General features: G+C 52.2%; 7 protein-coding genes across 7 annotated transcripts; 1 reads left to right on the forward strand and 6 right to left on the reverse strand.

Moving 5' to 3' along the window:
- Positions 1–29: 29 nt before the first annotated feature.
- On the reverse strand, positions 30–2361 carry M406DRAFT_349858 (uncharacterized protein). Its single transcript, XM_040922510.1, has one exon. It carries the CDS (start codon positions 2317–2319, stop codon positions 250–252), a length of 2070 nt encoding a protein of 689 aa, XP_040779693.1. The 5' UTR covers positions 2320–2361; the 3' UTR covers positions 30–249.
- A 167-nt stretch (positions 2362–2528) lies between these two features.
- Positions 2529–3110, reverse strand: M406DRAFT_56228 (uncharacterized protein). Its single transcript, XM_040924572.1, has one exon. It carries the CDS (start codon positions 3002–3004, stop codon positions 2849–2851), a length of 156 nt encoding a protein of 51 aa, XP_040779694.1. The 5' UTR covers positions 3005–3110; the 3' UTR covers positions 2529–2848.
- Positions 3111–4414: 1304 nt separating this feature from the next.
- Dur3 (Na+/solute symporter) lies at positions 4415–7949 on the reverse strand. Its single transcript, XM_040926024.1, has 5 exons — positions 7788–7949; positions 7651–7730; positions 7461–7493; positions 6483–6827; positions 4415–6386 (listed from the first exon to the last, which is right to left on the reverse strand). Exons 1-5 carry the CDS (start codon positions 7847–7849, stop codon positions 5320–5322), a joined length of 1587 nt encoding a protein of 528 aa, XP_040779695.1. The 5' UTR covers positions 7850–7949; the 3' UTR covers positions 4415–5319.
- Positions 7950–8790: 841 nt separating this feature from the next.
- On the reverse strand, positions 8791–9880 carry CIA30 (putative complex I intermediate associated protein; the record flags this gene model as incomplete). The annotated part of the gene is made up of 2 exons (XM_040915252.1): positions 9613–9880; positions 8791–9530 (listed from the first exon to the last, which is right to left on the reverse strand). Exons 1-2 carry the CDS (start codon positions 9686–9688, stop codon positions 8791–8793), a joined length of 816 nt encoding a protein of 271 aa, XP_040779696.1. The 5' UTR covers positions 9689–9880.
- Positions 9881–15776: 5896 nt separating this feature from the next.
- Positions 15777–19229, forward strand: M406DRAFT_327156 (uncharacterized protein; the record flags this gene model as incomplete). Its single annotated transcript, XM_040920174.1, has 14 exons — positions 15777–15940; positions 16055–16133; positions 16197–16220; positions 16305–16482; positions 16582–16692; positions 16781–16843; positions 16957–17072; positions 17113–17153; positions 17411–17786; positions 17934–18129; positions 18571–18643; positions 18912–18975; positions 19150–19162; positions 19198–19229. 14 exons carry the CDS (start codon positions 15777–15779, stop codon positions 19227–19229), a joined length of 1530 nt encoding a protein of 509 aa, XP_040779697.1.
- A 230-nt stretch (positions 19230–19459) lies between these two features.
- M406DRAFT_286717 (uncharacterized protein) lies at positions 19460–21057 on the reverse strand (the record flags this gene model as incomplete). The annotated part of the gene is made up of 7 exons (XM_040918692.1): positions 19460–19729; positions 19802–19872; positions 19977–20050; positions 20119–20150; positions 20209–20674; positions 20837–20918; positions 21002–21057. 7 exons carry the CDS (start codon positions 21055–21057, stop codon positions 19629–19631), a joined length of 882 nt encoding a protein of 293 aa, XP_040779698.1. The 3' UTR covers positions 19460–19628.
- A 795-nt stretch (positions 21058–21852) lies between these two features.
- M406DRAFT_286718 (uncharacterized protein) lies at positions 21853–24148 on the reverse strand (the record flags this gene model as incomplete). Its single annotated transcript, XM_040918693.1, has 4 exons — positions 21853–22816; positions 23077–23268; positions 23592–23935; positions 23991–24148. The coding sequence occupies 4 exons, from the start codon at positions 24146–24148 to the stop codon at positions 21897–21899; spliced, it is 1614 nt and encodes a 537-aa protein (XP_040779699.1). The 3' UTR covers positions 21853–21896.
- Between the last annotated feature and the right edge of the window lie 532 nt (positions 24149–24680).

Raw genomic sequence — 24680 nt, forward strand, 5'->3', positions numbered from 1 at the left:
CTGATTCATGAAATTCACCCCTTCGCCATGGGTTGAAACAAGATTATTGAGCATTTTCCAGAGGATAAACATTGTGTATTCTGCAACAGGCCATAGCAGCATCATCAACACAACTGACACAGCTTTCCTGGCCTATAGTCCTTCATGTGTGCCCTGTATAAAGAAGCTACCTCATAAAAGAGAAAGAAAAAAGAAAGGATGAAAGTATTTAAGACTCGCCCTCCTCTCTTGCCATCATTCTCCTCTCTCTCAAGACAAATGCGTCGTATTGAACAGGCGGTTGCCCGTGTCAGTAGTGCCACTCCCAGTGTACTTGTTGCTCGACAAGCGAAGGGTGACAAGATGTAGGCAGCTGTCCTGCGCGACCGCCTGCGCAAGCCCTCCATTCCCAGTGACGGCCTTGGCCTGGGTGACGCCGGCGACGAGCACGATGCGCAGGTCAGGGTCGGAGCGACGGATGAGCTGAACAAACTCCAGAGCCGTCTTGCCGCTGTTGATGACCGCGTCGACGAGGATCACGACGCGCAGAGGGTCTCCTCTCGCGAGATGCTGGGATATATCCTCAGGCCGTTTCGCATGAACAAAAAGGGCCAGCGGGAAGACATCGCTGACGCCAAAGGCCATGGGCTCGCCGGCGCGCATCACGGCGACAATCAGAGTTTGGTTCTCGCTGGCGAGCCGGTAGCCACTGGTGTGATGGCCCTGAACGTGCGGGATGAGATGCTCCTCGACGCCGAGAAGATCACCGAGGAAGGTGGTGGCAAGGTACCACCCCACGCGGCGATGGGCTTCTCGGAGGGCTGGTCCGGCGACTGCGGCGTCGCGGGTCGGCGTCATGAGGAGCTTGGCAGCGTTCTTGTCGGAAGAGTGGAGGACCCGGGAACCTGGTCTCGGGGTTCGACTGCGGAAAACCGTCTCGGCGAATGCTGGGTCTGTAATGTCGACGGCTGGTAGCCGGTGGAGATCTAGGCGCGGTGGGACATTGTGAGGCAACAAGACCTGCCGCGCATGAAGACCACCGCTGTCGATGGCGCCCAGCAGCGCTGCTTCCATGCTCCTGGACCTTGTTTGCTCGTTGCCCACCACAATGAAAGCCTCATCTGCCTTGGAAAGCATGGGGATGTCCAGAGTACTGTCACCGAATGCGAGAACGTGGCAGTGCAGGACATGCTGTATGTGGTCTACTAAGGCAGCTTTCACCTGGGCAGTCACCACGAGCGTTCTGTCGCCATTGGGACCACCGCCCACCACAGTGCATCGGGTCAGGCCCGCACGTCTCAGTATCTTGTCCCAGACAACAGCGAGTCCACAGGTGACGACGACCGCCCTTGTGTGGTGCGAAGTTTCCACCTTCTCAAGGAGCCGTAGAAACTCTGCATGGGGCGATACTTGTGCTGCTACTGCATCACAGGTCTTTTGGAAATCCAAGTTGTGATTTGCTTCTTCATAGAGCAGATTGGCCTGGCAGAAGGCGAGAAAGGAGTAGCCAAGAGGTCCGCTGAACAGTGTCTGCAAAGGATCCTCAGCTTCCTCGCTTGACTCTCGATTCTGAGCAATGGCTTTCCAGAATAAAGTGCCCGTATCCTCTGCGATCAAGGTCTTGTCGCCGTCAAGGACCAGCACCGTCTCCAGGTCTTCTGTACCGCGCTGGAGTCCATCGTCCAGGACTTCTTTGGCCAAGCGAGTGTTGGACTCCTCGGTTTGCTTGATGAACCCTCGAATGAGGCTCAAGACCTCTGTCTCGGTCTCTGATGGTCGAGCTGTGCCCACCGTGGAGAACAAGATGCCGTGTTTGTGGCAAACGCGGCGGATTTGCGTCTTTTCCTCGCACTGCCACGCGCGAATGTGCTCCCTCGATACAGGCTCGCGGGCTCGGGTTAGGTCTCCCTGCCTGCGTTGGATGATGATGTCCGCAGGGGTGTCGAGGTAGACGATGTGAGTGTAGACGGCAAGGTCATGCTGAGTGTACACATACTGCCCTGCCTCGCCTTCGGGCCAGAACATCCAGTGTCCCGTCACGATGGCTGGATGGCCAGAGGCCGCCACAGAGTCTCTGATCTTGATGATGGCCTGTTGGCGGTACAGGGTCTTGTCGGCCTCTGGGAGTTTCTGGAACGCTTCCAGTGTGCCAGAGACGATCTGCAAAATGACCTGTGTGCCTTCATAGAAGCTGAAGCGCTCCGATCCATTGTTAAGTACTGTCTCGAGCCTGCTCAGGAGGAATGATTTGCCAGCACCGGGCACACCGTAGATGCCAATGACAATTGGCCTGCTGTCATGAGCTTCGAGGGGCGCAAGGTGTTGAGCGAGAGCACCCATGGCTTCAGTATCGGTAGAGAGAGTCTTGAAGGGATATAGGATAGATGATGAGGTGTTTCAACTGATGTTGAAGGCTGCGATAGACACACACAGAGAGAGGGAGAGAGAAAGAGATAGAGAAAGATATATATATATATCGTTCCTGTGTGGAAGAAGCAAGAACCGGAAAGGCCAACTAATGAATGCTCATGGTTCGCACACCACTCACCATAAATGCTACATTATGCTGGAGGCCCACCAGCAAAGCCTTCCAAAGTCGCACCCAGGGCAGTGGCGGCCACACCCACACCGTCTGATATTCTTATGTTGAAGGTAATGGCTGAGTGAGTGCAACACCTGACGATGCCCGACTGCGACCACGTTCGACTCGTCATCACTGTCTGACATCTTGACCACCAATGTCCTACACTGAAGCACATGAAGTGAAGGCCTCATTACCATGCAAACAGACTAAGCTTCCCGCGGTCCAGGATGAAGGAGGGCCTCCTGCAGACCGATGAGCCACCTCGTGTGTGTGGGTGTCGTACGGCTAAGGCGGAAGAAGAGGTCGGGCGTCTCGCTCGCTCAGTCTGAGGAGGGCTCTCAGGGTGAGACACTGCTGGTGAGATTCCTCCTGCAGGTAATGGTGATGCCAGTGGGTTGAATGATTATAGAGGATGGTAGAAGGTGTTGTGGCAGTGCCCATGATGAGGTATGGATGATGATGTCGACTTGAGTGGCTGTCAAGCCAACCCATTCCCTTTCCCTCTCAAGATGTCAATCGATGACGTGTCTACCTTGTGGGCATGACAGGAAGTGAACCAATCAATTTTTGAAATTGATACACCTAGTTCTGCAGGATTATCAGTCCATGTTTGTTTTGTTGGTCCTGTGGCTAGCAAGGTGGGATTGGGTTGCTGTCAAGATCTTGGATCAAAGTTGTGTGTTCTGCAATGAGAATTCATCATGATTTTCATTGCCAAGATGGCTGCAGACGCTGTCTTCTTTTCCCATATTGGAAATTCATCCATTCTCTCAACTTCAAGGCTTGAAGTTTGTGCACCCCAAGATGGAATAGAAGCAGCGAACTATGTTAAAAACTGACCACTGCATTTCAGTCCATGGGCCAGTACAAGTACTGTTCAGTAAGTGGAGTGGGTCTTCCATTGGGAAGGTCTAGGGCTTTGCGGCAGGCAAGACAGAAAAAAAATAGTGCCAAGGGTGCCCCCGAAAGTGCCGCTGCGGGTTGGCTAAATTTTGGTTGCTTCTGAACGCGCGCAACTGCCCACCACCACCACACTTATGATGTGGTGATTTGCTTGACAACAAGCTACCACACAGCTCCTGTTCTGCACTGACAGAGAGGGCTGTTAGCCGAAGGTGGACTTGTGTGTGCCCTACAGCTCTTCATTGAAGTTGCAGCATATTCATTGTGTTCTCTGCACCGAGAACAACCCATTCCATGAGGCCCTGAGCTCCTTCCATCGCAACATCGACGAACCTTTCCTCTCCACTTCTCCAAACATCCTTCAACCCTCAACCTTCGAGATCAGTTATAATGGCCGCCACTTTTCGAACACGGCCATGGCTGACGGCTTCGACACGATCAACCACAATCTCACCCCCCTCTCTTCTCGCAGCACGAGGTCTCCTGGCCAATCTGGAGCAGACAAGACAATATGCCGCTGCCACCCGCAGGAGAATTGACCCTCGGTTCCGGAATGCGATGCAGCATACCAAGAATTCTCAGCTCAAGCAAGAAGCCACGTCCTCGCTCATGTCTGAATTGATGGATGACAGGAGTTCCGTTAATAATGTCGATATGGCTGTTTTGGCACCCAGTATGTCATATGTCCGTCTCTTTTCTTGCGGGCTACATATGAAATTTGTACTGAATAAAAGTGTTCCCTTCTCCTTCCAGGAACTGTCGTCGCACTCCCTCTCTCCAGAGCCCCCAGAGAACCCAAGAAATTCTTCCGATACTACTGGGAGGTCCTCAAGACCCGCTTCGCCGACCGGGCCCAGATCCTCCAGCAGACCGTCGCCCTCAAGGAGAAATTCTTCTCGCGCGCCAAGTTCCGCGCCGAGCGGAAGGGCATTGTCGAAGCTGCCCTGGCCCTACACGCCGAAATGTCGCAGAGCCTAGCCATCGGTGGTCCGACGGCCCGTGTCAACCTAGCCAAGATATGCGTGCCTAAGCTGCACCGCTCGCTGATGGCCGCGATGGAGTCCCGGCCGAAGGGCAAAAGCTACAGGTGGGAGAGGCTCGCGACGACGGGACGGCCGCGCATCATGGACCACAAGTGGACCGAGGTGGACGTGGGCGTCCCCATCTCGTTCCGGCAGGCCGTGGTGCGCATCAAGAGCAAACAGAAGCTGACGGAGCTGGATGCGAAGGGAAAGGAGGTCGGCAGCAAGGTACTGGACCTGCTCGAGTACCTGGTGCTGTGGCGCGCAGTTGATAAGAAGCGCCTGACGGAGGGAGACTGGCAGATTTACGGCACGCTCAAGGAGACCACACTGGAGGACCTGCACAAGGAGATGGCGCTCTTGAAGTCTTTGGGCGACACGCGGGCGGCGGCGAAGCTGCTGGAGAGACAGGCCCAGTTGGATGCAAAGAAGGGACTGTGAGCATGATGAGCATGATTTGTATATAATCAAGTAACTTGTCAAGATATTCTTGCACATAACATAGTGTGCAGGGCAGGGCAATACTTGGGGAGATGGGAAGAGACAAGGAACACTCCTCCCTGTGTACATATAGTGTTATGACCAAGGAGGAGGGGAAAGAGTAAAGAAGAGAAGAAAAAAAATCAAGGCAAAATGAAATAGGAATGAAACAACCCTTTTCACCCCAAGCAACACTCGAAAAGTTGTATGCACTATCGTAACCCCCTAACTTTATAACCTCTTCTTTCCCCCTTTAACCTATGCGTTCGTCCTAGTTCCAGCCACCTACAACTCCTGGTAGTGTCTCCCCTTCTGTTGCCACCCATACATAATCTCTCCGTGGGCGATTTTCTAGAAAAACTTCCCAGTCTGCTTCGAAGTTGTCTCGCTCACGTCACGAACGATATCCACTCTCTCGGCGATAGAGTCACCATCCTGCTGCTGCAGCTCCGCTGGCCAGTCGAGCGCATCGAACCGCCGCCCCGTCTTCTTGGCCCACAGGAACTGAAACCCGATCCGCACCGCACAGGCAGCCAGTCCAAACAGCAGACCACCCACGGGGGCAGCGACGAAGGCCCCAAAGGCACCCCAGTCGCCCTCGTACAGCCCAGCCTCGAGCAGGATGAGGCTGGCCCCCTGCTGGGCATCGCCGTAGTAGATGGTACCAAAGATAAAGACACACAGGATACCACCCAGCCCGCCGACGACGACCTCGAAGCCGCGCCACCAATACAGCTTCTCGGACAGGCCCATGCACAGGACGGGGATGGTGGAGGCGGAGAGGAGGTCGGAGATGAGATAGATCTGCAGGATGGAGGGGGCCTTGAGGGCGATGACCACGGTGGGCACGATGATGCAGACGACGGCGGCGCGGATGACCCAGATGTTGAGACGGTTGCGGAACAGGTCGTTGGCGGCGGACGAGACCATGGCGCTCTGGAGAGAGTCGAACGAGGCCGTCGAGAGGGAGACGGCCATGACCAGCACGATGCCCACAACCCAGGCCGGGAGCTGCTCGAGCAGCAGGAAGAAAGCCACGCTGCCGTCCTGCGCAGGGTCACCAGGCCACGCGCCCGACCACGCGGCGATGCAGCCCGTCATGCCGACCAGGACCAGGATGATGAGCACCACGATGCAGGCGATGCTCACGCCGATCCAGAGGTCGCGGTCCGTCTTGGAGGCGAAGGTGCGCAGCCAAAAGTTGGACAGGAAAAAGTCGTTGGTCAGGATCGCCACGGGGAAGATGTACAGCAGCTGCCACCCCAAGAGGTTGGCCTGTGTGAGCCCGGAGGAGTCGATCAGGGACGGGTCGATGTGCGTACGGGCCCCGATGGCGATGGTCGCGATGATGATGAGCCCGATCACCATAGTGCCTTGGATGTTGTCGGTTGTGAAGGAGATCCGAAAACCACCAAGGGCTAATATCCAGACACGTCAGCGACCCAGGGAGAACTGTTGCTTTATAGAGAAGCGACGTGGATATCAAGTTGGGAAGGGGGAAAACAGAAACCTACACGTGTACACCGTCGTGACGACGCATTCCACAATGAGAATGGGTAGAGCATCGAGCCCGGTAAGGGCATTCACCGCCTGGCCGATGGCAGACAGCTCCGAGACCATGTACAGAAACATGGTGACGAGCGTCAGGAAACTCAGCCACAGCGCCGTGGCGATTCCATACCGCTGGCGTGTCCACTCGGTAAGAACAAACCCCTCGGGACACTTCCTGCGGATGATGGGGCCCAGCGCGGCAAAGATCAACAGCGGGAGGGCAGAGGTCAGCGCGTACACGACCACGCCCTGCACGCCGGCGATGGTGCCCAGCTGCGGGTAAGAGAATAAGATGCCGGAGCCGAGGCCTTGTATTGGTCAGTACGGAAGAAGGGAGAGGAAGAAGGAGAAGAAGGGGGGGGGGGTGGGGGAACAGAGTGATGGGGAGGGAAAGGAGTAGGGTAAAAGGGAAAAAAAAAGATGGGAAGAAAGAATGAAAGGGGTAGATCGGAGCGGCAGCACGTTTCCCACGCAAGCATTATCTTGATCGAGTAATCACGGTACAATCTCAGCTTCATTTCCACAAAAGCCCCCTTCAAGCAAGATCTCCGAGGTCAAGATCCTGTCAGAAAAGAACAATTGCTTCAAATCCGCGCCCGTAGTGAGCCGCAGTCTCCCGTCCTCCCAGATCAAACCAGCCAGACCAACAAAGATCAAATCTCAAGTGTGAGACCCGCGCCGGGGGGGCCGCAACCCGAGAGCCCTCCCAAGACCTGGCTAGTCCTGACCCAAGAGGACAGAAGAATACTGTAGATATGGATACGAACCTCTCTGATCAGTTTGCGCAACTCAGCCAAGTATGGCCCGCCCAAAGTCCGCCTCTCGCATCGCTTCGCTTCGCGTCTGTGTGTCATGCTTGGTTTTGCCTGCTTGCTACCGCTCTGGATTCTTTGTTTTCTTTCAAAGGGCGTGAGCGCATTCTTCTGCGTTATCTCACTCACCAGAGGCGATGAAATTCAGGGCAATCGGGAATGCTAATTTGATAAATTAGCACACAAGAGGGGAAAGAGAAGACAAGAAGAGATGAGTGCTGAAGGAGAGCCAAGGCGGGGTAATCTTCTCGTCAAGAGGAGAAAGAACTTTGGCATCCAACGAGCAAGTCATCTCCTCATGCGTTGAAATAGTCCTGACCAGTCCGAGTTCTGTTTCCAGAGAGGAACTCTCCTTTAGAGTCCTTGCGGTATTTCCATGCCAGTGCCGTGCCCAGAATCCTGTTTTCGTCTAAATCAGTCTCTGTGTGACTCTCGGACTCTTTGGATCACACATACAAGAAAGCACCGTATGTCAAGTAGACTATGGCGTTGGACGCCTGAAAAGAGGGTTGACCCATGATGTGGCGAACAACGTGCTTGAAGCGTTCTCGATAAGAAAAGAACAAAGAATATACGAGGAATATGCAATTTTGGCAGTCCAAAATGGATAAATAAAAAGAGGTAGGATTGAAGCACACTTCGTCAAGGATACAAAATGGAAATCCCTCTGTGGTTTAATACGGCGGAATAAACTGCGTGGAGCACTCTCATTACTTGATGAAAACCTTTGCCCTGGTGATGGCGTGGTAGGTGGATTGAATCATTCATCGGAGTACATCGGCCCTGGGGGGGGGGGGGGGGGCGCGGGTTCCACACCTGCGCTACAAATCTGATTGGTAGGGGTTAGGTTATGGCGAAGGCTTTACTGCATCTTAGTACCACAGCAGAGGCGCTAGGCACTTGTTGGTACTTTCAGGTGGTGCGCAAAGAACATTGTATCATTTCTTGCAGAGACGAATCTAAGGCTGTAGCATGTACGCCCTGGAGCATGTCACATAATTGTTTGGACCAAGACTGGTTATGAATGGCATAGAACAGACCACCTTGCCTGTCAAAGAGTAATTTGTACGATCGTCTGTCGTCAAGGCATGTCTGCATACCATTATAATGGGGTTCTACCCTCGATGTTTGCCACTTTGCCTTAGGCCATAGCCAACTCCTTGGTCTGCCATGCTTTGTGATCTGGATGGGTATATACCTCCAGGCAGCGCAGCCAATTGATGATGCAGCTCAAGGTCTTGTGGAATCTGGTTCCTCATCTTGCACATGGAAGACTAGACCTTCCCGCCCTGTCCAGTTGAATAACCTGGACCATGCTGTATGTAACAGCGCAAATTGGGCTGCTGTTGTCATCGACAAAGCATGTACAAGAAGACAGGACATGTACCAACAGACAGATCATACAACAATCAGCCCTGGAAAGCACCTATCCATGAAAAAGTGTGCAGCATAGCCCATCTCAACCAGCCCAGTTGATGCTCTTCCCATCCTTGCTCTTCAGCTGGCCCTCCTTTGCACCCTCGGGCTCTATATCGACGTGGTCAGCCTCCCTCGCATTATTCGTAGCCCAAATCCTCTCGATGGACAGGTCGAACGGCCCCGCTATGCGATCTGTCAAGCCGATGCCGACGGTTCGGACCTTTTGGCGGAGCATCTCGGTCTGGGGCTCCACGACAAAGCCATGATTTGTCCGCACAAAGTCGTTAAATCTGATCAGCACCGTCTCCCACTCTCCAGGACGTTTACTGAATAGTCGATGTTGGTGTAGATCCGTCGGCACAAGAGATTCCGTCTGGATGTTGACGAGGTAACTCCGCCCGTCCGACTTGATCCGAAGCGCGAGGAAGGCGTACGGGTCGATATCCCACACACTCTTGCCAAAGAGGGTCGGCGGCCTGTCTAGTGTCTTCCACGCTGCGTACCCCGACCTCTCCACCTCTGGCCTGTTCTTTGGGAGCTGCGTCGATATCGAACCGTGGAATCGAGCGTGGCCGTTGGGGTTCTCGGAAGGGTTTGGGAAGGAGGACGAGGTCGGCCTTTCTGAAAGTGGTCTGGGTGGGGTCCAGTCGAGCTGTGCTTTGGAGAAGCCGCCCATGTCTGCATCAGAGAAGACTCTGCAGGTTTCCATGGACTCTCTGCTGTGGAAGGAGTATAACTCGCGAGGGCCGGAGGGACCTTTAACGCCCTCGAGGTTCATTGCTGGAAGAGGCCAGTCCCAATCAGTCTTGCAATTTCGAGCCAACAGTTCCTGGCTCCTGGTGCTTGTTGGAGTTGCACTAACCTATCTGCGAGAGCCTCTTGAACTCGTCCAAGCTCCGGCCCCAGAAGCCTTTTGCCAGGCAAGATGTGGCCCTCATTGTTGGTAGCAGCCCAGTTTGGAAGACCGGGAAAGGTCTCTTGCTTCGTATAGTGAGGGTTTAGATGCGAGTACCTAAGGTAACCGGGCACCAGGCGTCAATTGGAACCGAGGTCGTGTACTGAAGCTGAACAATAGAATAGTCTCGGGTTTGCGAGGAGGGCACAAGGCGCAGATCTCCTCCGTAATCGCTCGTTGTGTTGCTTTGAGTTAACACCAAGGAAATGGGTCGGTAGCCACAAGTAAGAAGAAGCGTTATAAGTACAGAACGTCATGCGGCAGGGCGTGCTAAGGGTCAAGCAAAGTACTGCAGTTGATCCACTCAGCCACCCTGGAGCTTCTGCAGGGGGTGGTACAGCGGCAGGATGTGGGGCTGAGGGGGGCTCCCGGGCTTCGGTGGTCCGTGCCCAAGTGTTGTCCGACGACATCCCAATCAAATATAATACCAGACTGTGACAACATCCCAAACTTTCAACTCTAGTTCAATCTCCTTGCAACAATCAACACTTGCTAACAGATGCAGTAGAGACAGAAATGAAAAGGCAACCCATTTTTGGGAACAGATCTGCAAAGCCTCATAGAGCGCTGTGCCATGCTGCTTCATGGTAAATGCGTGAGGTGTTTAACTCGTCTGCTTCTCCAGTGAGAGTTCAGGGAGGGTACTAGGTCAAGGGTCTGATGTGAGTCTGCATGGCTCATCCTCAGCAGCTTGCTCTGGGGCAGATAACTGGGTACTGAGGATTCATGTGGGCTACTGCCGATTGTCAGGCTGTGAGTAAGTGGCCCAGAGTCTTGAGAGCAGCTTCTCGCTGTCAACCAGAACTATTCTGTCTTGACACTACAAAGTCGTGCTTGTGGCAAAGGCATCAGGCAGTCGCTTTATTTTTTTCCTTTTCTACATATGTGGGTGTCTGGAGAGGGATAGAGCACTGGCAGCCCTAGCCTTCCTGGTCAGTGATGGTCCTGGACCAACACCAAAGCAGGGGGAGCTGCAACATTCGCTGCCTACAGTCACTCACCCATCTCAAGCAGATGCTAATAGCATTGTCTTGTACTTGGTCAATGTTTCTAGTCATGGCAGCAGAGCTTCATGAGTGTGTAAGCTTCAGGATCTGCCAATGTGTCAGAGCACCACAAGAATGAAATTCACAGATGCTCTGTGGATGGTAAGGAGGCATCTCTGGCGCCTCCTTGGATTCTCTCCTTTTTCATTACATTGAGCCTTCTCTTATGTGACTTGACTACTGGTAGGAATGGTAGGAGGAGAGGGGGAGGCCAGGGCAACTTGTATCTACAGCATACACACCAGAAGAACGCTTTCTAATCAAAGAACTGAGTATCTTCTTACCTTCATGGCCTCACTGGTCTGCTGCCTACAGATGGGAATGGGCAGAAAGGGCAGAGGGTGCCCTATGCCCAAAAGGAAGAACGCTCTCTGCCACAAGGGCCCCAAACACCTACAAGCCATTACCTGTACCTCGAAAAACATCAGGTGTTCACAAACTAGCGTATTTCATTCTCTAAAAGTGCTTCTCGCCTCCAGACGCGCTTGCTGACACAGGACGCGTGTGGCGGAGGAACAATCTCAATACCCCCTCCTCTCTCCCCAATCTTCCACCCACAACAAACCCACAAACCCAACGCGCACATATTTTCCCTCTCCCAAACCCACACACACACGCACGCACAGGCACACACCATCATCCAACCTCTTCTCTTTGTCGATTCAGGACAAGGTTACCACTGGTTGACGCGATAGTCCTTTGATCTGGTTATATCTGTGCTGAGCACGTCTCAGCTTCTCGTTGTCGACTTTTCTTTTCCTTTAGACCCTCCCCAAGACACCCAAACTCCCAGCAGATCAACCATCAGCAGAGCACATCTACTACTCATCATCATTTATTTTTATCCATCTGTTGTTGTTGTTTCTGTTGTGCAACATTCTTTTCCATCCCAGCCCTACCTTCTGTGATCTCACGACCTTGTTGTCATTGAGATCTTCATCTTTGGGAGGAAGACCTCTGCCACTCCCATCATTCATCATACTCCTCTTCTCAAGATGGCCTACAATAATAAAGGCGGTACTGCCGCCTATGAGGCCTCTCCTTGTCACGAGCGCTTTCAGCGTCGGAAGCGCCCCGCCCCTACTACCCCTGGTGGCAATGGGGACGACGCCAACAAGCCTGGCGAGATGGCCTCCCAACACCATGAGTCCAAAGGTACGTCTTTTGCCCTGTTACACTGTTCTATCTGACGCGTTGCCTGTCGTGCCATCTGCACTTCGTGTGTCGCGTCCCGCAACACTAGACGAGCATCTCCTTCAAATAACCTGCAACTGTTGGCTATTTATGTTCTCCCATCAGACAATGCTGACCTATCAATCCGCAGGTGCCAAATCCAACCGTAACAACATCATGGAGCTTCCAATTCCCAAGTACACGCCTCCTCATGCCCGCCAGCCAGGCGTTGCAGACAAAACGGCCTCCTCGGAGCGCGGCTTGCTCCTGGATCTCTCTTCCCCTCTTTCGATCGACAATGACAATGGTGACGATGCCTTGGCTTCGCCTGGAAAGCCTCTGAGAGAGCGCCGCTCCCAGCATTCTGTTAGTGCTGGGCACCCGCTCCGTGAGTCATCCTCCAACCTCAGCGGACGACACCAGATCAATGGAGTTGATGCACAAAATCTTTACCCCCCGACTGCCTGTGTCTTTGTTGCCAAGTAAGTCTAGCTCTGCCTGCCCCTCTCCATCCATTGCCTTTGGTCATGTCGCCTGTTTCGGTAGAGTACCACGGCGCAACAGGACCTTGACGGTTTCTTCTTTTTGTCTTGCCGTTCTACTGACATCGGCTAGTCTTTGTGAGCGCAAGGATGATACGGCCCTCGAGGCAGGCATCTACCGCGAGTTCACCAAGTACGGCAAGTGCTGGGTCAAAATTCGTCGCGACGGACACAACATGCCGTTTGCCTTTGTTCAGTATACCACCAACGAAGAAGCTGCAGAGGCCCTCGTCAAGGGCCGCGGTGCCCTGATCCACGGTCGGCCCTGTCGCACCGAGAAGACCAAGGCCAACCGTACCTATGTTGTTCAGAGAAAGGACCTCGGCAGCATCACGACCCATGAGGCGCGGACTCTTCTCCTCCCCTTCGGTTCCTTGTCCAGATGCGAGCTTATCGATGATGAGAACCGTGAGCTCCTCAGCTTCCCGCCCACGGTTCTGGTTGAGTTTAAGATGTTCGATGCCACCCGTGACCTTCATACGGTTAGTATTATCCCTCTCTGTGTGTCTTTCTCTTCCCATTCCTGTCGTTCTTGTCTGCTTCCGCATACTTATACGTGTTCGGCTCCTTGGCACGTCCCGTCCTGGTTTTTTTCTGGTGCATATTGACTAATCCTCTGTTGCAGGCCTTCCGTCAGAATACCGTTTATAACGTTTCAGCCTTCGATATGAAGAAAAACTCTCCTGTCTCGCATATAAACAACGATGAGGTCTACCTCACTACCTATGAGCGCGACCGCTGCACCATCTACGTCGGAGACCTGCCTGTTACCGCCACCTCAGATGGTCTGGAGGACCTCTTCGGCCGGGTTGGCGAGATAGTGAACATTTCCATCGTTCAAAAGTCCATCAACATGCTTGCCAGCTCGCGTGGGTCCGCAGGTCCCGTGCGCACGATGGCCTTCATCGAGTATACTGAGTCCGACATGGCTGAGGTGGCCATCTCCCGTTTCGACGGCACGCTCTACAAGGGCGCCTACCTGCGCGTCCAGCGCAAGCTCTCTCATCCCAACGACCCTAGCTTTCGTCCTGACACGATGACTCTTCGTCCAAGCCGTGAAAAGCTAGCTTCTCGTCACAGCCGCGACAAGCTGGCTCCTGTCTCCAAAAATCCCACGAAGGAGGCTCAACAACTTCCCTGCACCAAGTATCTGAAGTCCATTGAACCTCTGTCGCCACCTCCCAAGACGCTTCGTCCTCCGAAAGCCGGCCTCTACCGGCCTCTGGCCAAACCTGATCCACCGGTCCTTCCCAGCCGGGAATGGGTCGGTCTCGAAGCTGGTTACGAAAAGAGCCCCGGTGCCAACACCGGCAGGCATCATCAGGCTCTCAACGATGCAGACTACGCCAGCCCTACGGCTCACGGTTCGGAAGCTGGTGGTTCTGCTACCGGCGGCTTTGGCGCAGTTGGTCCTGCTACTGGCGTGTTCGATGCTGGCATGGCTATGACGCCTCAGGCTGCGCACCAGATAAGCAGTGGCCTCATGGACAGCCCTTGGGGTTATCATCACACCCACCTGCCCAGCATGATGTCTCCGACTTGGGATCCGTATTCCCCAAACACGCCGAACCACCTTCCTCGCAACTTCAATCCTGGCGCGCATGGTCTTGATTCTTCTGCCTTTGGTGGTCCGGCCTTCGGTGGCAATCCTGCCTTACATGGTGCATCAGCCTTCACTGGCTATCATGCCTATACTGGCAATCCTACTTTTCCTGGAAATGCTGCCTTCACTGGTGGTATAGCCTACACGGGTGGCTCGGCCTTCATGAACGACTCTGCCTTCACTAGTGGTTCGGCTTTCCCTGGTGGTCATGCCCTCTATAGCGGTCCTCCTTTCATTGGTGGCTCTGCTTTCCACGCTGGTTCTGCCTTCAATGGCGGTATGGCTGCCCCTGGTGGTTTCGCCTTCACTGATGGTGCTACCCCTGGCCGTACTTCGACTGGCCCTGATGCAACATCTCCTGTCCCTTCCAGAGTCTCTTCGGCTGACAGTACTTCTGCTTCTGGTAAGAAGGCCCAAGGCCAGCGTGGTGGCCCTGGTCATGGCTACAGCGGCCCAATCCAGATTGACAGTGATGATGAGGAGAAAGACCCCAAGGCATTAGTCTGAGTCTTTCAACATGCCCAACAACACAGCATTGGCAGAAACTATGGACGGCAGCTTTTGTTGTTGTCTGATGCTGTTGTTGTGAACAACGGGGTGGTGATTGTGGCTTTTTTGTGACGGTATTCTTCTCACTGGGGAAATGTCAGATGTTCATGTTCGCCTTTTTGTTCTCTCTCAGGAGGCACCAGGTGGTTATTTGATTGTGTCTCTGCCTTATCCTTCGAAGGCTCATTGACATATGGCAAAGGTCAACAACACATGGTAACATTACTTGACATTTCGGTTGCCTGTACTATTCATATCCTGTACCCTGTCCCACATCATGTATGTGCCATCTCAACATGGCCCACAGCACTGGTTGTGGAAGCGGAACATCCTGGCACAAATCAAGGTGGCTTAAGTAGCTAGCATCTTATCTGTTGGACCCCTCCTAGAGGAAATACACACAGTTGAGATAAGATATTAATGTGCCTGTATATTTTGCTAACCTTTGCAAGTGGAGACCTGATTCACAATTTGCTGCCCTGGAGTCTGTCTGCAGGATAATGAATTCTGCTGGCACAGACCAGGAGGGTGCAGCTCAGTGAGCGAGGAAGATGATGTTTTGGAGCACAGCAGGATCAATCATCGAGTAAGTTGGAGGTGTACCTAAGCTGAATGCACCATACAAAATATTGGAAGACCAAACATTTGAATTTGCACACCCAACAGAAACAAAGAGGAGGTGAAGTTGCTCCTTACAGCCAAGTAAATATTCCGCTAATCTTCTTTTCACAGCAGCATTCTGAGATGAGATCACCTTCAAAGCCCTATAGCAGCACCATAAGTATCGCAGCAGAATGGAAAATGGAAAATGTATGTGTTGACTTCATATCTGTTGAACGGCCAAGTCACGAATGGCCCGTACTCCGACCTTCATATCCTGCACGCGTTGTTGGCAAGTCACCACGTTTCCTGCACGGCTGCTCTGGAGAACCCCCGTCATAAGGAGGTAATAATCCAAGGAAGATCATTCTGGAGGCTTGGCTATATTCTCTCTTGTTGTAACAGACAAGTCGGGGCCGCAGCTTGTCTCTGTGACCAAGGTGGTTGGTGTTCCTTGGCCACAGGTTGGTCAGTGGAGAGAAAAGAAAGATGGATAAAGAAAGAAACAAGTCATGACATGCTGTGGAACGAAGAGGTTACTTACTGTGAGGGCTCACAATGAGCCAGCTCGGTGACGAGAACAGTGGACCGTGCGACTCCTCTGCCGACGCCGCCCATACGCTGCTCACCTCGATTGTCGAGACGGCCTCGGGTCCACAGCACAGCGAGGCGGATTTCTCTGGCGGGTGGATCGGGTGCAGACGTGAGGCCGATGTCCAGAGGTAGGTCGTCACAGGGTCTTCCAGGCTGGTTTTCTCCCTGCTTGTTTTTCTTCTGCTACTCGTCTCTTCCTCCTCGTATCTTGTTTTTGTCGTCATCTTCGTAGAAGTTACTAGTGTTGTCTCGTCGCAGGTCTCGGTGGTGCGGGAGAGCTCTACGAGGGACCACGTCTCTGTCCTGTCGGAGGTCGCTGTGGTGTGAGATGTCTCTGTGGTATGAGAGGTTTCTGTGGTGTGGGACGTTGCTGTGGTGGTCAAGGTCTCGACGCAGCTGGTGTTCACTGTGAGAGGCTCTACGATCGTCGTGAGAGAGGGGTCGGTGGTGGTAGTGCTGCTGCTACTGCTGCTGCTGCTGCTATTTGACAAGGGCGCACTGACACTTGACGGCGGAAAGACCACGTGCGAGGTAATTGAACCCGTGGGGCTTGCCTTGGTGGAATTAAGACTCCCCGAAGCAGCAGAAGTAGAGTTGACTGTTGGGAACGGGCCCAAGCTGCTCGTTGCTGAGACTGAGCGCGTGGCGGACGCGCTGCCTGGCACGGACGGTATCGCAGACGCGCTGATCTCACCAGCCGATTCTATGCTGGTCCTGAGGATGGTTGATCTAGCTGATGTAGAGTTGACAAGCGGATAGGGTGTGGTAGTAGTGGAGGAGAAAGTTGTGGTATTTATGGCTGGCGAGGTCCGGCTTGTGGCGGGAACTCTGAAGGAGCCTGTCGGTGGGAATGGTCCCAACGTATCTGTGGAGTTACTGGGTGAGTATGACCCTGATGATGTTGTTGATGATGTTGAAACAGAAGAATCGGTGTCATTAGTTGACGACGTTACTGTGTCTGCCGATAGGAACGTGCTTCTTGTTCCTGGTGGTCCTAAATTTGTGGTTGCGGTGGAGTTGGCAAGAGGATAGTACGCTGATGACGTTGAAGTAGAAACATTGATGCTGACGGAAGTGATTGCGACCACAGTCGAGGCGCTTGCCGTCTCTAATGAGCTGACACTGGACTTGGCCCTCGTTGTAGAATTAGTGATGGGTTCAGGCTCCGGTAACGCAGATGGCGAGAGACTGGCGCTGGCAGAAACTGTGACGATCACCGGCGACCCGATAGTCACCATTTCTGTAGTTCCAGACACAGAGGTGAGATATGTTGCATTACTTAGAGGAAACGGTGGCAGAGGTCCCGGCGACAGCGTTTTGGGCGGATTGGCTGCGCTCCCGGTGAGTGCAGACAGGTGATTTGCACTTGTAACCGTGGTCGGTGTGATGGGTGGCGGCGGGAGGAGGGCCGTGAAAGTGCTCGAATCTCCCAAAACTGTCCCACTCCCGGATAATACGAGAGACGATGTCAAATTGGGTAGAGGTGATGGCCTGGGGACGAGAGGAGACACAGAGAACGAACTGAAACCTGCAGTGACAGTGAAATTGCTAGGTGGGATTGCACTTGTGGTTGGACCCAACGTTGTGGAATTGGATAGTGGAAACGGAGCTGAAGAAGAGCCACCGCTATCAGAAGCACTGCTAGACGAGAAGTTACCAGAGATTGAGGTTGTTGACTCGGTAGAAGGGGCGGATGTTGCATTCACGACACTGATGGATAACGAGGTCGTGCTCATGTGCAATGTAGGGGAATGTGTCAATAGGGAGGCTTTTCTCGTTGTGGATGGGACTGCTGAAGAGTTGGTCAAGATGAAAGTGGTCGAGATCAACGTTGTGGTGTTCAACGATGTTGTCGTGCTGACACTTGTTTCTGTGCTGACAGATACTGATACGATCACTGAGGTTCCACTTGAGGCCGACGTCATGTTTGCTGCCGTAGAGTGCTCTGATGTTGTGCTGTGGGGTGCTATGGTGGTGGGTTTGGTCGTATTCGTAGGCCTGTGCCTGTGAGTAGACAGAAGGCTGCTGGTCGTATTGATATGGCCTGGAGGTCCAGTTGGGCCGGGAAGCATTGTTGGTGTTTCCGGCGCAGTCGTTCCTCCAATACTGTTTGAAGTGGAGGATGAATTCCTGCTGGAAGATATGATGATCGTGCTGGTTGTACTGGTTGTGCTGTGGCCCTCAGAGCTGGAAGATGATGATAGCACGGAAGTAGAGGTGAAACTCTTGCTTCTTCCACTGGACGAGTCCGTTATTGGCAACGAGATCGACATCGTGGCAGTTGAGTCGGAGGACATCGTAGTTGTAAATGAAAAGTGTACTATTGAGATGAGATAATCAGTCTCTGGTTCTTTTGTCATCCGCAAAGAGGAGAAGAAAACTTAATGATGCTCTATATTGGCTAGCTTACGGGTGGTCGTCACATGAGTGAACCTCGTAGTCGAGCGTGAATGTGGTCGTGGGCGACGAGCGTCCTCATTCATCTCAGACAGCAGGGTTGTGATAACAATAGCATCACCCGTTGGCGGAGAACCAGAGAACTCATCATGGTCGGTAACATGTGTTTGACCCAAAGGAGGTCCGACATGTGTTGGTGCGTCTAGATTGCCATTCCTCTGCGCCCGGGTTTGGGCAGATAGGCTGAGAGATATGAGAACAGAGGCGAACTGGGCCTTGATTGCAGAGACCCTCATGTTGAGCAGCACTTCTCAGAGTACTTTGATAATAGACAGTAATAGATGAATATGAGACACAAAAGGTCCCTTCGCAGTAACATTTGATGGTAAAACGGAAGAGCAGGCCGAGAAGGAAGGCATGTGCCGTGATAAAAGGTAGGTAAAGACTGCAAGAAGATAGATCTACAAGGCAAGGAAACCTACGATGTATACAAGAAGAAAAAAATAGGGAAAGGCCACCAAGTGTCAGGGAGAACAGGAAGGAAGAAAAATATTGAAGTTGGAATGAGTGCATGGTAGGAAGCCGTTGTGATGAGCCTTGGATGAAGCGATGCCTGTAGGAACAAGTCGTCAGCACAACGTTCCCTTGACCTTCTTTGTGTCCCCCAATTCTTGTCTGACGAGGATACACTTGTTCCCCCAGAGATGGCGGCGGTGTGCCCCAAACAAGAGCAACCTTTGGGTTCTCAGAACGTCCAAGCCGGAAAGTAGGCGAACGAGTCATTATAGCCTCTCGGTTATCATTCTGTCCCAAGGCTGGATGGTTTCCGCTTCATGGAGCCTTCATCTCGTGTCGGGCTGGTGTTGAAGAGCAAGAGGAAGGCGAAAAAGGCACGGAAGGGTAACTCCTAAAATTCGCGGCCTCTCCGAGGTCGAAATAGTATGCGACGCTCGGTGAGACGAACCACAGCTGCCTACATCTGTTCGAGTGTTAATCCCGTCCTCCAAGAACGGCAACTGAGAATCACCAGTAAGGTACACGCAACAGTGAACAAGATTAGCGAAATGCATCTCCCGATCAAGGTAGCAAGTGCAAAGATATGCCGAATCGAAACGCATAACGGCTGGATGTCAAGGGCTGACAGGCATAACTTAGGATTTTAGGCAAGACGGCAAGAATCTACTGTGCAAGCTGTCAACCATTAACAATCTCGGTGCGTACAGGTATGTCAAGTTAAATGGGATGGCATTGGTCAAAAGGCTTTGTATTGCTCTTCAAATAAACGAGTATCGAAAGGTTCGTTTTCTGCTGTCACACAAGCAACCTGTCAAACCTGCAGCCGTGTCTCTCGTTTATACTGTGGCACCTGAACTAATCGTGCAGCCCAAAAACCTCGAATTGCGGCACCTCTGGTGGCACTCACTCGGCATTTTCAGCCGCTTCCCGCAGCTCAGGTGCTGTCGTCTCCATCATAGACGTGTTCTTGGCTTCGATGTCCGCAGCCCACAGAGCGGCTCCGACTGAAAATCCCGTCAGTCTCGCCTGATTCGCGGCCGGATACGACAGGCAGCGTGCAGAGGAGTTTCACTCACCGGTATTTGTGAAGGAGAAGAAGATGCCCACGAAGGGAACCATTTCCAGAAGCGTAGCAACAGTGCCGAAGCTGATAATAAGACGTTAGTAGAAACCTCGAGATGTCGCAGGCTTGGGGCTGACATGCAAATCAAATCCAAGCGGGGACTCGGTATCAAACAGCCGAGGACTTACGCTGTGTATGCACCGACATTCTTCTGCACCCACTCTGACCTTTGAGAAGAGGACCATCTCTTGAGTTGGAAATACTATTATTGAAAATCAGCGCTCGGCTTCATCAAGATGCTGGAAACCATGGAATTTGTTCTCCACATACTCGATCATGAACAGTCTTTCCACGTGTCCGGCCTAGACCAAAAGTTAGCCGCACTCTCAACTCAGCTATCTCGAATGGGGGCACTCGAACCTTGTAGACCGATGAAGACGGCGGTGCCCACAACAGGGATGAAGTTGAAGGGCAGGTACATCAGGTATCGGATGATGGCTTTGGGGCTGAAGCGGTCAAAGGGGCTCTTGAGGATCTTGCCCAGCTTGGCGATAGGGTCACTGCCGGATTTGAGCTCTCTGCCGTTCTTGACAAGGTTGGTGGAATTTCTCGCCACCAGCGTCCCGTCGAACGTGTCGAGCAGGGCGTCCTGCAGGATCCAGGTGCGGGACAGCATGGAGACAATGGTGGAGCTTTCATTGAGAACGAGCAGGACGGTCGACAGGACTGCGATGGGACCGTCGACGAAGACCATGACAGCCAGCTGGGGCAGGTAGGCGAAAGCAAACATGCCGGCCAGGACCCCGGCACTCAGGCCCAGCGTGGGGCCGAGCTTGCTCCAGAATGGCCTCCACAAGGCCCGATGGCCAAAGAAGTACACGATGCCCTGGATTGGGAGGTGTCAGTGAGTATAATCGCCGAGACACATCATGAGGGGAAAGTTGGCTTGCCTTGAAGGGATAGCTGAGACCCCGCGCATGGGAATAATTAGCCAAGATCCATCAGACAAGCCTGAGATGAAGTGGAAGTTACTCTCAAGAGCTGGTACGAGAATTCTTGAGACGTACATGTACGAGCCGCTCTTTGCAGCATCACTGACGAGCAGTCTTGCCTTGCTGAAGTCCTCCATGCTGGATAAAGAACGTATAGTATGTCAGCCAAAGGGCTTGGTGCGAGAAAGGGGTTTGCAGAGGTGTAGTGGCTGGCTTCTTACGCGACCTCGCTGGCCTTGCTTCCCACAGAGTCGACGACACCGTGACGCTGCGACATTCTGGCTTTCTTTTTCGTACTTGGTACTTCGTCTGGGTGGTAAGTATTGCTTGGGTGACTGCAAATGATGTTTGGATAAGCTCTGCCAGCAACCTAAAAAAAACTGGTGTTGATTGATGGCCAAGATCTAAATCCAGAATTTGTTGTGACGTCTGAATGAAGGGTGACTGCCTTGTCATTGGCGCGTAGTGTCTCATGCCAGGCATTTCGGCGGCTCTTTTGCTCCGCCGTCATATCAAATGGCCATCCCTCAACATTGGCAGTGTCGTCATCGGTGATGATGCTCTACAAAAGGATTACATAATACAGGGTTAGGGTTACGAGCCGGCCAATCACCAGTGATAACCCGTCATCACCAACACCCGAGTTATAACCACCCGTAGATTGATCATTGTACATAGCCCTTCAGTCGTCAATCTAAGTATCAGATTACACAACACACTCTGATAGCCCCAAAGGCAGTGAATATTTGCATTCAGACATTGTTTCCTAGTCAAGGCCTGTACTTGGCACCGCTCTTGTTAGTATAAACCCCTTGTGTACTTGGGTATCTTCGAATTACTGCAGTGCTCATTACATCAAATTAATCAAAAACGGAGGTTCAGGAAAGGCTAGTGCAAGGCCAAAGTTGCAGGTTTTCTTCAATGAGGAACATGGAGCGCATTAGTGTACTGGAAGAATCAATCTTTAGCCTTCAATAAGAAGGTTGCCAATTTTTCATAGCAGTGAGTTTAGCCTCCGAGTCGCGGATGAGTAGCCTGGGGATCACGGAACACAGCTAATATAACAAGAGTTCTGAGGTTACTAACAGAATATGAAAATCATGGAATCATCTGGCTCTACCAATTTGCTTCTGAATCCTCCGAGTCTGATTCGACCAAGTCCTCACGTTTCTTTCGCTGTGTCTCTTGCAGCTCCTCCACCATGCACAGATTACTTTGCTCCAAATGGCCCAATTGTACATCATTCTTCCAACAGTCGACCTCTTCGGGCACATAGAGGCACACGTCAGCCACCTGGTTCACAGCGTCCGAAGCAAGTGCATCGAGAACGAGTATCTTGATCACCAGGTTAGGCAATTCTTTGGTTGTTTGTGACAGCTTCTCAATAATCTTGTCTGCTTGTGTTCTGTCTCCAAGCAACCGAGACCAAGAGTCGAGAATAACGAACACGACGTCCTTTTCCTCCAGTAATCCGAGGAGTTCGCGGAAAAGCCGGAAGGCATATTTGGGCGCCTCGGTTGACTTCTTGATCAGCCGCTTCTTTTGCTGCTCAAGTGATGACAAGTCAACTCCTGGTCGCTTTTCGAGGCAAAATTTCATTAGCTGTCCGTCAAGGCTCTTAAGAACCGCCATATGACCACATAATTCACTGTCGAATGAGTCGTTGGTCCGCAGTCCGCAGAAGAAAGATAAGACAGGGTAGTTGGTCGACTTTTGGAGTGTCTCAGCTAGCAGAGCGGCTGTGAAAGACAGAGAATGGAATAGGCCCTGTGGTGCTTCTTCAGCTCTGATGTTCAGAACACTGGACTGGTCCAGGCGCAGCCAATTGCGAACCTCGCCAGAAGACATGATCCACTGGCTCTTTTCCCGGTCCTCCAGTGTAAGTTGGCCAAGACCAGCGCGAATGCATTCTTTGACGTGATTTTCGGAACTCGCGTCGAAGTCTCCAATCAAATCCAACCATGAGCCGACAATACTATTGTTCCTCTCAGAATGACTGGCTGTACCGTCGTTGTTGCCCTTGTCCGTGACTGTGTCTTCGGTGCGAGCCCCGGCGTCCAGATATTGAACTGCTGTTGTTAATCTTCTGGCTGAAAAGCTTTTACTTGAGAGAGACTCACCACCGCCGTCGATAGGATTAAAGTGAGGGTTACTCGCGTAGAAACAATGAAGAGCATTGCAGAGAGCCTCTTGAAGATTGTCTCTGCTGACGGCATTTGATTTACTCTCACCTAGGTCCGTAGCGATTTCTACGTAAAAAGTTAGTGTATATCTGATCCCTTCTGTCATTTGACACTTATTGCCAATTGATTCGACTTACTGATCGCAGCCTCTTGGATTCTTCGTATATTCTCGTCCATGCGACCCATTCGAAGCTGAGTACACACATCCAACTCTGCTTGGAACTCGGCAAGGCTGCTATCTAGAGAGGCTAAGGCACTGGTGATTTGATCCTCAGCCCCGAACTTTATCTTGGATGTAAGCTTGGCTATGAACTACTTGTTAGTATTTTTGAAACCCAAATAGACGCAGACTCTTAACGAACATGTGAAATCCATAGTCAGATCGTTGATAATCCCCTCCAGAACCACAAAAATGGCGACCAAGACACTGTCAGCCTTTCCGTGGAGACGTTTCGACTTGATATGAAGGTCAGATAGCCTCTGGACTCTGTCTAACTTTTTCGGTATATCGGCAAGAGCATCTTCGACAGCTTTTCTCTTTTTCTCATATTCTTCAGCGGCCTGCAAAGTGCTAAGCATTAGTCGCGCGACCGAGACAGCATAGAGACTATGCTAAATAATGACCAACATACCGCTAGGATGGTCATAACGCCTCCCGAAATGGCTGACCCGTAGATATCGCTAGGGATCATGGACATTATGGCACCAAGAGCTGTATGCCGTTTGCTTGCGCTCTTGAAACACTTTCGGGCGAAGTCTTTGCAAGTCCGCAAGCTTCCTGTCCCATCCCGCTGCTCGACAGCGGCTGTTGCTACCTTGAAGACATAACTGAGATCACAATGTGTCGGATCTTTCAAGTCGATGCCAAGGGATCTGAATCTCTTTCGAGTTGCCATATTCTTCACAAATCTTTTCATGGTAGCCTCGAAAAGCTCCAATTGTTTCTTTGACCCATCGAAACAATTTGTGAGACTGCTGTTCATCAGCCCCACATTCTGAAAGTGATAACATAAGCATGTTTACAGACTCTGGAACTTTGCCTCGCTTGACAAACGCATCGAACTCTTCCACGAAAACCAGCTCATCAGCAGTATCCGTGGTGCTATTTTCACCGATGGCCCTGTATGCGAATCTGGCGGCGCTGTTTGTTGTAGTCACTAGATGAGGTGGGACCTCAGCGATCATCTCACCATCTAGGGACGCAGTATCGACCATCTTGAATTCAGCCTCTTGTTAGGACGAACACATGGAGCCTGTCCGTCGAGCTGGTCCGTCACAAGGTAAAGAAAACGCAGCAAGCAGGGAGTTAAGAGCGCAGGCCTACTAAAACAATGGATCCAGTACAATATGAAAAGTGGTAGAAAACGTGAATGTATTATCATAGCAAGATTTGATACTTGAAGGAAACGTAATCTAGCTACTTTTTCAGGCATGGCCTTTTACTCAGCCCGCTACACTATTGAGGGTTCCGGGCGGCTAACGAGCTGAGGACTGCTTCTCCTGCCGACTCTGATCACCGCCGTAATCGCCCTACATCTCTTTTACGAAGCGTCTTGCAGATTGAGACCAGACCGGCCAATAGCACTTTTGTTGTCGTGACGACAATCCCAGTCACGCATAATCCTGCCGTCACACGTAAGCTTACTGTATCTAAGCTCCCAATAAAGCTCGGCCCGACTAGATTTCTGTCGAGCCTCGAATTGAGTATTCGAGAAGG

This window comes from Cryphonectria parasitica (assembly GCF_011745365.1).
Source record: "Cryphonectria parasitica EP155 unplaced genomic scaffold M406scaffold_2, whole genome shotgun sequence".
In the NCBI taxonomy this organism is placed as follows: Eukaryota; Fungi; Ascomycota; class Sordariomycetes; order Diaporthales; family Cryphonectriaceae; genus Cryphonectria; species Cryphonectria parasitica.

What these genes read in the sequence shown, in the direction of transcription:
- M406DRAFT_349858 (XM_040922510.1), bottom strand. Translation starts at nt 2,319, where the DNA reads ATGGGTGCTCTCGCTCAACACCTTGCGCCCCTCGAAGCTCATGACAGC.
- M406DRAFT_56228 (XM_040924572.1), bottom strand. Translation starts at nt 3,004, where the DNA reads ATGGGCACTGCCACAACACCTTCTACCATCCTCTATAATCATTCAACC.
- Dur3 (XM_040926024.1), bottom strand. Translation starts at nt 7,849, where the DNA reads ATGGGTCAACCCTCTTTTCAGGCGTCCAACGCCATAGTCTACTTGACA. An exon ending in TTGACATACGGTGCTTTCTT is followed by an intron (nt 7,731 to 7,787) that starts GTATGTGTGATC and finishes AGACGAAAACAG; the next exon opens with GATTCTGGGCACGGCACTGG. An exon ending in TGGAAACAGAACTCGGACTG is followed by an intron (nt 7,494 to 7,650) that starts GTCAGGACTATT and finishes TTATCAAATTAG; the next exon opens with CATTCCCGATTGCCCTGAAT.